Source organism: Staurois parvus, unplaced genomic scaffold (genome assembly GCF_062004578.1).
Source record: "Staurois parvus isolate SC_StPar_1 unplaced genomic scaffold, SC_StPar_1.0 ptg000198l, whole genome shotgun sequence".
In the NCBI taxonomy this organism is placed as follows: Eukaryota; Metazoa; Chordata; class Amphibia; order Anura; family Ranidae; genus Staurois; species Staurois parvus.
The window spans coordinates 16,415,425-16,431,528 of record NW_028317994.1 but is presented as its reverse complement, the minus strand read 5'-3'; the positions used below and the strand labels follow the sequence as shown (position 1 = coordinate 16,431,528).

The 16,104-nt window shown below is 39.1% G+C and overlaps 1 protein-coding gene and 1 long non-coding RNA gene across 2 annotated transcripts in view; one reads left to right on the top strand and one right to left on the bottom strand.

The window, feature by feature from the left end:
• Window positions 1–3,237: 3,237 nt before the first annotated feature.
• Window positions 3,238–11,502, bottom strand: LOC149461597 (relaxin-3-like). Its single transcript, XM_089678141.1, has 2 exons — window positions 11,150–11,502; window positions 3,238–5,981 (listed from the first exon to the last, which is right to left on the bottom strand). Exons 1-2 carry the CDS (start codon window positions 11,373–11,375, stop codon window positions 5,611–5,613), a joined length of 597 nt encoding a protein of 198 aa, XP_089534267.1. The 5' UTR covers window positions 11,376–11,502; the 3' UTR covers window positions 3,238–5,610.
• LOC149461596 (uncharacterized) overlaps window positions 11,119–16,104 on the top strand; it is a 22,225-nt gene continuing 17,239 nt past the window's right edge. Inside the window, exon 1 of the long non-coding RNA XR_016312827.1 lies at window positions 11,119–11,217. This is a non-coding gene — a long non-coding RNA (uncharacterized LOC149461596). The remainder of the gene's footprint in view (window positions 11,218–16,104) is intronic.

Below are 16,104 nucleotides of genomic sequence, written 5' to 3'. Positions count from 1 at the left end.
CTACAGATCACAGGAGTGCAGTTCGTTCTGCACTCCTGTGATCCGTTTTCAGCTGACAGCGAGCTGAAGCCCAACAGCTAGTTCAGATTCTTAGCGAGCCACTGAAAACCTGAGTCAGCTGCTCCATCCCCCCACAGACCAGGGCTCCAGTGGGTGCTGGAGGGGCATACCAGAGAGCCTGTGATTGACAGTCCTCAGCCTTCTGGTCACAGAATGCCGAAAACTGAGCAATCACCAGTCTTTGATCACTCAGTTCTCAGTGCAGAGCTGGCAAGGGATCGATGCTGCATTCACCTGAGTATACATTTTTTATTTTCTAAATCCCACTTCTCTCACACTTCTCTTCGAAGTCATTTTTGAAAAATGAAAAAATATAGCATAACCAAAAAAACAAGGCTCTGCATAGGGAAGGCCAAGGGGTCAATGATGACTCATAAGAAGCTGCAGAAATACACAGCCAAAGTGGGAAAACTACATGTGGGACAACTAAAAAAAAAAGAGTGCCAAAATCACAAGGGCAACACAGTAAATGTGTATAAAAATATTTTCTGTTATTTAACTTGGCCTGCCTTAGTGCAAGACAATGTGGAATTGATTTACTAAAAGGCAAGAGAAGTTACACTTTGCAAGTTTATTTTCCCCAGAACTTAGTGAATGTGGTAAAATTTCACTTTGCAAAGAATATCCAATCATGTTCAAGGAAAATAAAAACAGTAATTTTACTTACACATGTATAGATGATGGAAGCTTCACCTGATTCACTGAGCTCTTGCAAAAAATTACTTACAAACTGCAACTTCCCTTGCAGACTGAACAGTCTATTTTCCTATAATAAATCAACCCTTATATGTGGCATCATATGGGATGCTTGTCTCTGGCAGGGCCTGGAAAAATGGTCAGGATTGAGGTTAAGGCAGATGGAGCCAAATACAGGCCAATTCCAAAAGAAATTATTTTTCAGTGTGCAAGATCCCCCAAGACCGGGGAAAAGGTTCACTTCTATCACCAATGATCCAAAGTTCCATCAGGAGTTGCATAAAACAAGTGAGCCAGGCAGCTAGCATTTTCATTTAGAGATCTGCAGTGGGAGCCCCTGTATTTTTATCTTGGCAGGTTTACTTTAGCTGCTAAATGTGGAACCCTTAAATGCCCTAATCACAAAATAAACGCAAACATGGGCCTGGCTTCCCTTGGGTTATGGGCAGGAAAAAAAACTAATACAAAATCATACTACGCCCATTCTGTACATCCTATGTTACTCCACCATTTACATACCATTAAAATTTTTCAAAACCATGGACTCTTTATTAGGTTTGTTTGGGGCAATAGCAGGCACAAACTACTCTAGCAAACATCAAAAAGCCGTCTAGGGGGAACTGCCCCGCCTCACTTTAATACATACAGTTGGGAACAGAAGTATATGACCTAAAACTCCGTGTTGCTCAGCGACAGCCCCGAAACCTGACAGATCTAGAGATCTGTGTGGAGGAGTGGGCCAAAATCCTTGTTGCAGTGTGTGCAAACCTGGTCAAGAATTACAGGAAACCTTTAATTGCAAACAAAGGCTTCTGTACTAATATTAACACAGATTTTCTCAGGTGTTCAAATACTTATGTTCAGCAGTGCAAGACAAATAAATTCTTTACAAATCATACAATGTGATTTCCTGAATTTTTTTTTTTAAATTCTGTCTCTCTGAGTGGGAATGCACCTACAATGTGAATTTCAGACCCCTCCATTATTTTTAAGTGGGAGAACTTGCAAAATCACAGGGTGTTCAAATACTTCTGTTCCTCACTGTATTACTAAGCAGTACAACTCTCTTATTTTTTATCACTTGGATAAAGCACAAAAGCTATGCTATCAGACCTTAGTTTACACACCCATCACCCACGCCACCCTACAGATCATACTACAAGGGGTGCACGGATCAGGTGTGGAGCAGGTTTGGTCTATCACTGCCTACAAGTCTGGAATCTGGCACTGGCCAGTTTGAATATCCCCACACTTCACGCCTATACACCTCTTTGGTTCAACAACAACCTACTTGAGTTCCTCACTCTACCAAACCCAGACCTCTGGGCTTCTCCCTACACCATGTTATCTCATAGTGGTCCCAAAACCTTTCAAGTGGTTTCACTCCCTACCTTTATGCTGCTTCAATATCTTCAATTCTGCTATGCCCTGCATAACCAGTTCCCAGGTGTGTACCCAATGCTAACACCCATCTTGCTCTTACAAGTTGTCTATAGCATTGACCCCAAAAAACTGCTTTCTGCCTTCTTTAATATCCTTCTCACACCCTCTGCCCCTAGAATGGCCTATTAAGTTAAGACTCGCTGGAAAACTGGTGTGGGGAGAGTAGTGGTTGCAGAATAGGAGGAAATCCTGGATAATCATAAATCAGTTTCCCCCAAATTATTCAGCTGTTTAAGCCAACTGCATTTTCTGCATAGGGCCTTCATGACCCTATCCGCATAGTCAAGTATTGACTCACCCATATTCCACAATGCCCACTATGCTCCAATGCCCCTGGCAACTTTTACCATCTATTTTGGGCCTATCCTAAAAACCAGGATTGTTGGCTGCAAATGGTATGGTTCCCATTGACTGTAAACTCCAAACAGTGCCTGCTTGGCTCTCTTCTGATCCAAACGCTGACAACTGAATGCAAGCCCCCCCCATACACACATTTTAATACTTGTTCGTAGAAATCAATATTACCCTCCCCTACAAAAAAATAGTCTGCATACATAAAGGTTGCCCCTCTAAGTATAATAAAATCTGGGATCACTGGTTGGAACACACGGCAACCTGTGTAAAAACACCAATGCTACTTGGGTTTAAATTGGTGTGTTCCAGGACTCCCCTCTTTTTCTGGGTTTAGCCAAGCCATAAAGTCACTCTGTAGTAATCAGCAACTGAAAATGTACTCATACAACGCCGCCGTAGTTCAGTGTCTTTTACTCATCATCGGTGTAATACTGTACACTATTAATCACATATATTGTAATTGCCCCCTAATGTTAGAGTCTGGTTTTGTTTAAGTACACACTACTGTTATCTGTGCAGTTGTGGACTCTTCAGGACCACTCCTATGTAACAATGTGAGTCACACTTTGTTTTTTATGTCATGTACAGCTTATTTTCTTTGGTACAACCAGCCTCTATAAATAACATGTTTGTTGCAATGGAAAAAATGAAGGGAAATGCAAGTAAGACTCCAGTGGGCAGAACTAGTTTGCTCAAAGTACTTTATTAGATATCTGAGTTTGAGTTGGCATGTGTTGCATTCAGAAATTAGTTTCTAGCCAAGAGAATTGTCTGGCTATAAATCAAATTAACTGGGATTAATACAACAGTTATACACTTTATGAAGCATTTCCAATAACCTTTGGATATATGTGCTCTACAAAAAGTTCCCACTGTCCCCTTAGCAATACCCAAATAAACAAACAGTACATTTTGAATAAAAAAAATTATTGAGGATAAACTATAGGGGTCAATTATCAAAAGAAAAATGTAAATTTCAGGTGCAAAAGATTACGTTTGGATAAGAGCAACTGTGCACATCAGGAAAGCTCCATGCTTGTCCAGGATATGTGTGTTAGTACATGTAGTATTCTGCCCGCACCAGGACAGAGTAGGAGAATTTAGAAAAGCTCTTAATGCAATAGTTTGTGGGAATCTGTCTCCTCTTACACTTTCAATGGAATGCCTTGGTAACTATGTTTACTTAACTACAAGCATATACCACATAATAATGGTGCAGAATATGGAATGTGAAGCTTGAAAGGAATCTATCAGGGTATGAATATTAAAGTGCTGCCCTGTTTTTCAAAGCTGTCATCTTTGTCAACTTTACTGCTTACTGAATCACTGACCCACAACAAGCATGTGCATGTATATGTTGCAATTCATAACATACACATGCTTGTAACAGGTCACTGACTTGCAAGCAAAGGGGGGCTTGACGGCTCCAACAATGGCAGATTTCATATTTCTAACCTTGCAGTATACTTCTAAAAAAATGACTATATGGAATAGCAAGGTCACCCAATTTCACCAATTTTCCAGAAAGTCCACATCTAGATGTATTGACTGTACACTTAACAGAATGGAATTAAGACTTCCTCTTTAACGTGTTTTGTTCTCCAGGGGACAAAGTACTTTTTCCCACCTTCCTATGTGGTAAGGCTAACTGTCAGGTTGGACAGGGTGCCCTTCCTCCCTCCAGGGGCAGTCAGACTCAGACAATGCAGCTAGCAAGGAGATGGCTGCTTTGACAGAAGGCACTTTTCTCAATCTGCAAGAACTTCCCTGGAACATTTTAGCTGACAGGCAACCCCCCCGTCATTTCTTCTGGGATGCTTGTCGCAGGCAAGTGCTTGGAGACAAAGAACAGTGTTCTCTGTCAAAGCAGCCATCTCCTTGCTAGCTATGTTGTTGGATGGCTATGGAGAAAGGTGGGGTACCCTGTACAATCTTACAGCTAGCCTTACACAGCACATAGGAAAACGGGACAAAGTTCTACATGACATTTGTCCCCTGGGAAACAGAACACATAAAAAAAATGAGAGTGATATTTCTTCTTTAAACTAGTAAATCAATAAATATACAAGTAAGGATAGTGCAAAAAACACCTGTTTTCAACAAGGCATTGAAAGGGGAGCTCCATGGTCTTCCACAGGCAGACAAATGGGCCCTTTTCTTGCTAAGATGACAAAACCACTTAGCCTTTTACAGAAACACACAGCAAAGTATTTTGTAAAAGTGCAAGTAAGACTAAATGAAAAATTTTGTTCAGTGTATATATTTTGACTTGGTAGCTCAGCTGAAAACCGGTAGCTTCATTATTTCCTGTCACATTATGGAAAATAGGAATTTTCTTTACCTTTTACAATGCTCTAACAAGAGGTATATATGGAAAGAAACCTGATTTACGGACTTACATTCTTTCCATTTAGTAAACAATCCCTTATATGTGTGAAGCTCACAAACCAACGTTTTATTTTTAACACACTTTCTATTACTTAAAGTATAACACAAAGGACTTTATGTATTAATGTTTTACTACAAACTGAAATTACTTGTCTAAAGTCCCCTGTTTACTTCAAAGATTCATGGTTACACTGAAATGTCAAAAATGTCATATTTTCAACTGCAAGGAAGATGAAACTGAAAAGTCATTGTATCTGCTTCTAATTGCTGCTTTATCTGCATAATAATTCCACAATGTATTATATTGTCTATATTCTGTACAGCATTCCTGTAACATTACATCAACAGAATAATAAACTTGCATTCTACAGTCATTCATTTACAAAGTTTCCCAGCTGTAAACTCATATTCTAAATCCAACTTGATTTCTGTCATGTTTCAACGACATAGAATGTTCAGTTAATATAAAACAGTAAATTAAATAACATATTGATAAAAAAGGGCCACTTTAACATAAATAAGCCACGAAGGGCCTTTGGTTAAAGTATAAAGAGTGATCAACCAAATAATTTGTATAGTCAGTGTTTGTGACATACGTTTGTAGTTCACAGTAATTCTAAGTCTATGCAAACAAAAGGTATATGAGATGTACATCATTAATCTCTTCACTTAGCACAAAGTGCTGATTTCTGCTTTTGTGCAGCCCCATTTGCAACAAATGCCTGCTACTCCAATAGACATTTCTCTCCTTGTCCTAGAGAATGTTGTCCATGGGAACCATTCTGAACCTAGAGCACCGCTGTTCTGAGATTCACGCTGAGCTTTTCTATCTGTATCTTCCACTTGATGCATGTACTCACTAAAATCCTCTGATACTGGAATGCGGTCTTTGAAATCATCGTAGGCGATAAAGGGATGTTGTAACAAATGCTCCTGTTTTAAGTGAAAATCAGGCTTCTGGAGCTGTTCCAGGTTAGTTCCTAAAAGTGCCTGTACCATCAGCGGGTTTACTTCTCTGTTAGTGGAATCCTGCAAATTATCTTGGGAACAAAAAACAAAAACATTAAACATTTAGAACGTTTCTGAATATTTACCTGTGTTTGATTTCAAAACTTATTATTTAACTTTATTAAGAATCTATGTCATCTACTAACTCTGTTTTAAGGTTTTAATAGCACTCTACAATCAGTTATATCTGAAAAGCCAAAATGAAATGGGCAGAATACATGGCAACCAGTTAATGACCTTTTCACTATTCTGAGCCAATAAAAGGTGCAGTCTGATATATTGCAGAAAGTGCTGTAAATGATTGTTATCAACCCTTACACTTTTGTTCTGCCGACTAACATTTTAGAAGACAGCTTTGTTGCTCTCTACTATAGAAAAAAAAATTGCAGATCAATATGTATTGTAAATGCAAAATATATAACAATAAATAGGTAAAATTGATGATCATAACTTACTCATCATTTGTTGTTTTAAAGCCTCTTGTACCGATGCAAAATACCAACCAGGAACACAATTTATTTTTTTTAATCAAGAATATGCAACGCAGTGCTTTACACACATATATATATTGTACATTCACATCAGTCCCTAACCCTCAAGGGGTTTACAATCTTAAGTACCTAACTTACATTCATACATATGCATACTAGGGCCAATTTAGACAGGATCCAATTAACCTACCAGCATGTCTTTGGAGTGTGGAAACTGGAGTACTTGGAGGAAACCCACACAGGCACAGGGAGAACATGCAAATTCCAGGCAGGTGGTGCCGTGGTTGGGATTCAAGCTAGCGCCCCTAGTACTGCCAGGCAGAAGTGCTAATCATTTAGCCACTGTGTTGCCCCAGGTATACAATTTGAACTGCATTGTTTTTTCTTGCTATTACTTATAATTTGTTTTATTATTGTTCAAAATTATTATAGAATCAGGGTTTTATAGATTTCTCCACTTGGGTGGTAAATAGGCTAGGTACATCACATTTTAAAATTATTTTCTTATTTTCTCTGAAACTCACTGATAACGCTAATGTACAATGAGCTATAGATATAACAACATTCAGCAGAAGTTCCCTGATATGTAAATACTGTATTATTTCAAGGATTTCTCTGTTATAAAAAAAGGTTGAGAGAAACTATTTAGGATTATGCAAATTTTTTTTTAAAGAATTCTTACATTAGTTACTGTGTGCACAGTGACAAATAGATTCTGCCTGGTAAACATTTTCATGATCTGCAAGAAATCATGCCATTTGATAACATATCCCTATCAAACCAAAGAATGTTTTACTAGTGTGTAAGAAATTGTTTGTGTATAAGAGAATGACCAAACATCACCTCTTTGAAAAACAGATCATTCTACATATGCCCAACATCAACTAAAGGATAAGGGAAAACACCAGTGTTCTGTGAGAAGATACTTGATTTTAGGTGTTTTATCAAACACCTATTATAGACACCAAAGAATATGATGCAAATGTTTTCTATTTATTGTGATTGTTCAAGGGAAAGCAAATGTTATTGTTCAAGAGGTTTTCTGCTTTTCCATGGTGGTTGGATCAAGATGGCTGTGTTACCTGTGTGGATATAAATGTTGGGGTATGTGCCTCTCATTGGAGTTGAAAACGTGGCTTGGAGAAGATACAAAATGTCTTCAAAATTACAGAACCAGTCCACTGGAGTGTGACAAACGAGTTCTAAATATAATGGACATTTAAGATTACCCTTTAAATGGCACTGACACAAAGTTCCCATAAAAATACAATATTTCTACATCCACTAACAAACTAATGGACACAAAACGGATGTATTCTATTGGTTTTCTCTTTATTGCAAACTCTTAACAACTATATAAATATCTGACCTGGACTGTCAGAATGTAAATCATTAAGACTTTAGATGGGAAGATATCTCAATGAGAAAAGGTGGCAAGACATCTGTCTATTCTTCAGCAATGTGTGCTTTCATGGTGCACGTGGTTGAAGCTTTATTCATTTTTCTCCATAGAATAGGCAATGACGAGTTATAAATTACAAAAAGATTTTCAAACATGCTGGAAATGTTCTTTGTGTGGTAACAGTTGCTTCCAACAATCACAAGCGATTGTGACTGCAGTTCAAGAATGGTTCCATTGCTACAAATTGTGTTTAAGTTAAGGTTTAAATTAGTCTTGTTGAGCCATGTATAGTCAGTCCAAAGCTAAGCAAGTCCGACTTGTGTCTATGAATACATTCTGGTAAATGTATTGCCTAAGTATAAAAGTAAGCATGCAAAAGCCTATCCTTATATTTTGGGCAGTTTTAAAGTGCTAGTGTACGGGTCAGTGGTAGCAGAACTTACTGGAAATATATAGAACAAATAAACTATAAATCATAAAATTCCCCTGTATTGTTTTATATTCTCAAAATGTAGTGCATTTGCTGAAATAAAATTTTGTCATAGTTTGACAGTTAACATATTTGAAACTTTACTATGACCTTGACTTAAAGGAAGGAACAAAGCTGCCTAAAGGACTTTGACTAATCAGCAAAATGATCAAGATAGACTTTTCAACAGTGTAACAAAAATATCAAGGAATTTTTAAAGTGTAATACAAAGTAAAGTTAGGTGAAATAACTGTCAACACTGACACACTGAGGGTCACCTAAACTTACCATTTTTTTTAAAGAAGGTCACGTACCTAAAACTTAAAATAGCTTGGAGGAGTTAACAAATATATGGTTTGCAGATACTATCAGTATGGCTGATAAGCTCATACAATATATGTTTCTACACCATTTACACTACACGCCAAATAGGCTGTACTGTATGGGGTCAGTGTTTTGGATGTGGTGGCTCCCTAGCTATCTTATATCATGTTTTCTGGACTTACCTTTGCATCATTGCCTTTTGGGAAGCATTATATTGCATGCTAGAGACTCACGTGAGATTTTCCAGCCCCAGAACCTTTTGAACGACTTTGTTCCTCTGGTCCAACAACATATTTTGTACTTATTATTTTTGCAGGCAAAGATGTCTATACTAATTGAATCAAACCTCTAACTCTAACACAAGTATTTTGCCTGATAAATGCAAAGATAATACATACGGACAGAGATTGGCCAAAAATACTCTATAAAATCTGGAATGTACAGCTAGAATCCCTCATGACAAGCTACTCAGATATGCCCACTTTAGATCTTGATTGCAAGGCAGCTTGTTTGTTTGTTTTTTGTGTGCAAAAAAAAAAATTTTTTTTTATATATATATATATATATATATATATATATATATATATATATATATATGAGACCTGATTCCCCCATCCACACATTTGATCTAGGAAATCCTCCGCTGAGCTTTGGTATTCTGACAGCGGGGAGATTTCCCAAGCATCAGAATACACTGATCAGCGTTGCCGGCTATAGCCAGTGGCGCTGATTGAGGGGGATTTTTCCAACAGAGCGGTTGTACGGACATCAATTGGTAGATCAACTTCTGTACAACTACCTTGCCCATACATGGATTGGAATTTGATCAGTCCCTGCTGAACTGGCTGAATTTTGCTCCATGTATGGCCAGCTTTGGGTGTCCTTTTATGAAACAGAGATCAGTGGCGATACTCAGGATCGTTGCTGATCTCCGATCATTAGTGGCAGCACAGTGGCTAAATGGTTAGCATTTCCGCCTGGCATTACTAGGGTCGTTGGTTAGAATCCCAGCCACGGCACCACCTGCCTGGAGTTTGCATGTTCTCCCTGTGCCTGTGTGGGTTTCCTCCCACACTCCAAAGACATGTTGGTAGGTGAATTGGCTTCTGTCAAAATTGGCCCTAGTATGTGTATGTATGAATGTTAGTTAGGGACTTTAGATTGTACACCCCTTGAGGGTTAGGGACTGATGTGAATATATATGTAAAGCGCTGCGTAAATTGATGGCGCTATATAAGTACCTGAAATAAATAATACATAAATAAATTAGTGGTTTAGGAAACAGAGATGATCAGTGGAGAGCATGTTCTCCACTGATCATCTCAGCAAACAGCTGGCCAGTATATGAAGAAGCGATATCAGCCCTTTACTGGCGATCTGTGTTCTCTCTCCAGATTCTCTAGCCCAGTGCTGGAGAATCGGAAGAACCCCAAATGAAGCAGCGATAATTTACCGCTGCTTATTGAACGGTGTTTGACTGATCTCTTACTGTAATCTAGCGAGATTATAGCAAAAGCAGCCGTTTTCCATCGTTGAAAGCATTTGTAGATTGCTTCTCTCTTCATTCGGAGAAGTGATCTACACCGCTTCATAAAAAGGCATTCAGTGGAGAACTCTCTCCTCTGAGAATGCCGGAGAACTGAGCAGCGGTCATTTACCGCTGCATGATAAAAGGACACCTATGTCTTTTCTACATCCTACATTTTTTGTCACAAATATGGGGTCAGGAGCGGAGGTATGAATATTGTAGTGTGATTGGCTCTTGTTCTACAGTATATAACTGTTACACTACAAATCCCTGTTATACGATACTGGGTACTAAGTGCCCCAATGCATGAGATGTATGTTTCTTCTTATGCATTGTGTTTTTAATTAAACTAATTATCCTTTTTATGTATCCTATGCAAAACCTAAGTAAACACCTTAAAACAAATGAAACCTAAAATAGAAGTAATATACTGTCTCACCTCCATAAAATCCCCCCAAATATTTTTTTCCTCATTCCAGACAGTGATTTGCAAGCTGACCTTACACATAATAAAACAAATGAGCAGTTATAGATCTGATTGCTTCAAATACTCAACTCAAAGGGGCAAAAAATGGATTTCACCAAACTCAGCTGGAACACTCAGCTCTTGGTTACACATCGAAAATGATTGTTAACAATGTATGACTAGGGAAATTGACATAACGTGAATTCAATTGTCACATAAAAGGTAGGCGTTACACAAAACTCTTGTTTTCTTGTCACACCTGAGCCTAAAACTAATTGTCATTGTTCACAGAACTTGCACAACGTTTTTTTTATCAAAATAAACTACAGGAACAGTTTACACCAAATTTTGCAAGCTATGGAAGAGTTTCGACTTGTAAACTCTGCATCCTCACTAGATGAGGTGTCCAGCCTATACTAAGGGAATGTAAAAGACTCTATCAGGGTCCCCTTGAGGAGGCGGTGAAGTGCCTCAGTTGGAATGCGCGCGCTGAGTTGGTAGAAATTGGCGGGCTGCTCACCTCTCCTCACGAAGCCGGACTCTCTCTGGTCCTCCTCAGGTATCCTCTTCCAGCGGGACCCCCCGCAGGTAAAGATGACTGCACGGATAAACTCTCGTCCGCACAGTTTTACACCGTACTCTGTGCCGCTCACCGGGCTTCTCTGCCCCCTCAGCTCGCCGGGCAGTGCGGACACAAGTAGCAGCATTCCGGCCGCGAACAGCACGGTGCCTCGCAAGAGCGCCATTGAGGACACCCCGTCACTGGAGGCGCAATTAGGGCTCTCTGTTCTCACTTGAACGGGACGGGCTGTGTAGGAACCCCCCTGTCACTTCAGTTCTCCGTGTCAGTGATGTCCTGCATCACCTGCACCATTGCTTTATATCCCTCCATCAGAGCCCATGACTCACCCGACTCCTCTTCCCCTCCCACCTGTGTCTTCTGCCGTTAGCATCTTCTACCTCGCTGCATCCAGCCTTACACTCGCCATGCTTTCTCCTTGTACTCCACGATTATGAGGGTTCTCTGGAGTGCATCCATACAACCCCAGCTTTTTTTCATTGTGCTGGCAATTGACAGAATGTAAAGGCTGGTATTGACACGTGTTGTTTGACATAGGTGCCCATTAACTTTCATTGAGAAGTGTAGACAACAGTTCAGAGGCTGTGTTGGACCTACTTTGTATTGCATTGAATTCCCTTGGGTGCTTGTTAACCCTTTGAGGACCGTAAGATTTTGGAACGCCAAAAGAATCAATTTTTTTGTTTTTAAAGTTCGTACACTTCAGTTGCTGTAACTAAGCCATTTCATGAAATAATTGGCAAAAAGCTAGATCCATTTGTTGTTTGTTGATAAGAACTAATATTTTGACTCAAACCAAAAAAAAAAGGGTTTTAAGTTCTTAATCAGATGATACACGCAATTAAAATCATGGGACAAATACGTTCCTTGGTCCTCAAAGGGTTAAGGGTAGTTGGATGGTGTGTCCTCCTCGTTCTTCAGGGCTATGCTAGGTACCTGTAACAGGATCACTGCATCACACATGGGGTACCTTTACTTGCCATCTTCATTCGTGTCCTGGGACAAGGCTGAGGCCGCCATGGGGTAATACTGAACCTTAAGGCGGGCCTCCACTATTAGAGATGAACCTACATCATGTATACTTACACAATAATTGTCCAGTTAACTCTCAGGTGCACACATTTACCTGTTCAGCGTTTTCTGCTACCTCTCCCAGTAGCAGAACAGGCTGTGCGTGTGTACTAGACTTAACGCTTCAGTTTATGTATCTCTGTAATGGATGGGGACCTCAGTGGCGCCGATCCGATTCCATTACTATGCGAGACAGGTACATGCTAATGACAGGCAGGTTGACTCACTGTTGGCTTCCGTTACTCTTGGTAACCGCTTGACTGACTCTGCTGCCTGTGTCCAGTGACCCAAGCTGTAGAAATGTGTGAAATGTGTCAGTTATATGCAGTGCACTCCTGTAATAACTTCAGACCAGGCTGAAGGCCAGTGTTAATTTTATCTAATTAATTACACTATTTTAGTCAGCTAAAATATGCCTAAAACAAACAATCCAGGTGACTAAAATGGCGTTTTAGTCAATAGACTATGACGAAAAGTAAATTGAAATTAACAGTGGTTATATATCACAATGGCGAAAATTGTGTCTGTAGTGCATGTTGAAACCTTAATACTATAAATAATATGTTATTAGATTTTTTTCCAGGAGTATATAATGAGTTTGGAAATTGTAGAGAAATGCTTAAATAATTCATTACAATTTAACTAAACCCATTAGATTTCAGTCAACCAAAATACAACTAAAACTAAAATGACATTTTAATCAAGACTATGACTAAAACTAAATTGAATATTGACGTCAAAACTAACACTGCCAAAGGCAAAGTTTCAACACTTTACTTAGAAAACTGCAAAATATGAGAAAAGTCTACATGCACAAGCACAGTTCTTCCCTACATCCCTCAACCCTAACTTAGGCTGTGTGCTGCCATGGCATCCCTGCAAAGGTAGAGTCCATCAATGTCTATAGTTATCAACAGAGTCCAGCAGCTGGTGTCTTCAGAGTGAACCCCCAGGTTTCTACATCATGGCAGAAAGGTGAAACGCTGATCCTTCTTCAGCCACAGATTGATGGCAAACAGGCAAGAGCAAGACTCTGTCCGGGCTCCAGGCCACTGTTCCTTTTATACATCCAGTATCAGTGGGCTGGACCGAAAAAGACTGCCAAGAGGATAGCCTGGCAACCAAGGTTAATCCTATCCTTCCCATCCTGGGCAGCACTGAGCTAGCTAAATTGCAGCCTGCTTATACGCTGCATGTCTTGTGTCAGAACTGCAGGTCAGATGCAACCTTTGTACTCAAACACTGCATTTTCCTCCCAAACACATTCATTCAAGTAGTGCTGTGTTGCGTAGAAATGGCTATTTAAGGCCAAACTTTACCTGAAAAGGGAAGTTCCATGCAGCACTTACCTCCAAAAGGGACTGCTAATTGCCACAGGTTCTTCTAGATTAGTGTAGAAGCAGTCATGCGCACAGTAACATTCACTCACTCTTGCTCAGATATCAGTCTAGGTAGCTATTGGATACTCCAGCAATACTGTGCATAACAAGAAAACACTGTTCACTTTTGTCAGTATTTCTTAGAACAGTCTCTCTAGTCAAAACCAAGGGAGTGGATAGCACTGAGAAGTTGGAAAAATTGTCCCAGCCCAAGCAACCACTGGAAATTGTTAACAAGGGTAACAGCAAATAGTTACTAGGATCCTAGACTCAGTTCTATACTCAAAATGTCCATGGATACTTGGATGCTTTCCATTATCAGCCAGACTTTCATCCATGGGCTCTCCAGGCCAAATTCCCAGTGAAATCCCCCAATTAGTTTTCAGGTAAGGCCCCAGCTCTTACCTAGCTGAGACCTTCATGAGCACATGTAAACTTCAGCTGGGCTGCTCTGAAGGGCAGAAGGCCTTAAGACTGGAAACGTCTGTTACTGGACAAGAACAGGGCTGTCCCAGGCCTCAGATTATTTATATACTCCCCAACTGTGGTTATAGGATTATAACTTTTTTTTTTTCTATGGTTCAACTGGATGGACTTTTGTCTTTTTTTTCAGCCAGACTAACTATGTAAATAAAAACAAAGATGTATCTTGCGAGCCACTTACTGCTATTACAGGATCGCAAACATACAACACATCCTCTTTAAATGTGCAAATAATTCAAAAACATAAAAACAATATGTTGCGCTCCTTCTTTGAATATTAAATCAATACATATTTCCAATAAATATATAAAAAAATCAATATTAATAAACTTGTGAAAAACAGAAAGTCACATGAAATCAAAATGTCATCCCGTGCTCATTATACAAAAAATATATAAAAATTAATCAGTCTTCAATGAAAAAAATATTTGTGACTTTTCCCAGTGATTCAAATCAAATAAATAATTCCAGGTAACTTCCTTAGTGAGTATAAGATGTGCGCTGAACTCCAGATTAGCCTGTAACAGGCTAATAACGCTTTTTGTCCACTCAATGGGACTGATGTTTGTTGCACCATATGAACAGTGGTGGGTCCCTCTCAGGCTGCTTCCTGTCTCCTACTCCTGCTGGGATCTTACTCTTATACTGCTTATCTCCTGCTTTCCTTTCCTTGGCAGGTGCCCTCTCCAGATTAGCTTGTAACAGGCATATAACATTTTTGTCCACTTAATGGGACTGATGTTTGTTGCACCAGATATGAGTGGTGGGTCCCTCTCAGGCTGATTCCCGTCTCCTATTCCTGCTGGGATCTCCCTCTTATGCTGATTATCTCCTGTTTTCCTTTCCTTGGCAAGTACCCTAAGTGGAAAGAAAATTGCCAAAAATAGTGCTTTTATCTTTTTTAAAAAACAGTGCTTTATTAAAGTACCAGTTGCACTCACATTTAAATAGTGTAAAAACCGCTTTTATATCACCAACAATACATCAACAGCATGCCAAACACTGCCAGCCTTGTGTAGACCTGTCGTCTTCGAATGGCCAGTGACGTCGTAGCCCCTCCCCTACGCGTTACGCCTCTGGTCACGCGGCTTCATCAGGGGCTTGTGATTGGACGTTCACTTCTCCATTCAGTTTTTATATACTGGCTGTCCTCCATTTTATTGTAGTTAACATGTGCGCGGCCATCTTTTTGGGGCCGTGATTCTAATACGTTCTAATCTTCTCTGCTGATGTTTACTTAAGGAAATACAATGTTGCTTTCCAACTATACGCTACATGTCACTCCCATTCTTGGACAGAAGGTGAACACATTACAATGTAACAAAAAAGATGACTGATGTTAAATCCTTTAGGATACTGAAGTATATCAATATATAATCCATTAAACCCATTTTTTACCAAAATGTGTAAAATAGAAAACATATATATAAAAATAACAAATAATAAAAAAAATATATACCGGTATAATAAATAAATAAAATGAAAAAATAAAAAATATAATAATATACAGAATAGAAAAAATACAATGTATAATACCAGAAAACATATTAAAGCCAGAACGAATATGGAGTATATTAAAAATATTCCCATATATACTAAATATCACTAATATAACATGCTAAATCGAACTCTTTATTCAGACCACCTGGGGCCAAACTCCCCAACTCATAAATCCATAGAGATTCCTTCTTACTAATTTCCCTAACCAAATTGTCTCCCCTCCAATGGGAATTATGTTTTTCTATTCCCCAATATTCGACCTTATCTGCTTTACTATTGTGATATTTCCAAAAATGCATGGATAGATGATGATACGTAAAAACCTATATTAATATTATGAATATGCTCTTTCATGCGTTCTTTCAAACTGCATTTAGTACGTCCTATGTATAATAAATTACATGGACATTTAAGCGCGTAAACAACTCCGATTATGGATAAACCAAGTAAGCCAGAGAATAT

Excerpts from the sequence above, each read along its gene's own strand:
- LOC149461597 (XM_089678141.1), bottom strand. The coding sequence starts at position 11,375 with ATGGCGCTCTTGCGAGGCACCGTGCTGTTCGCGGCCGGAATGCTGCTA. Across the intron at positions 5,982-11,149 it reads GTCCGGCTTCGTGAGGAGAG|ATAATTTGCAGGATTCCACT; the intron begins GTGAGCAGCCCG and ends TTTGTTCCCAAG.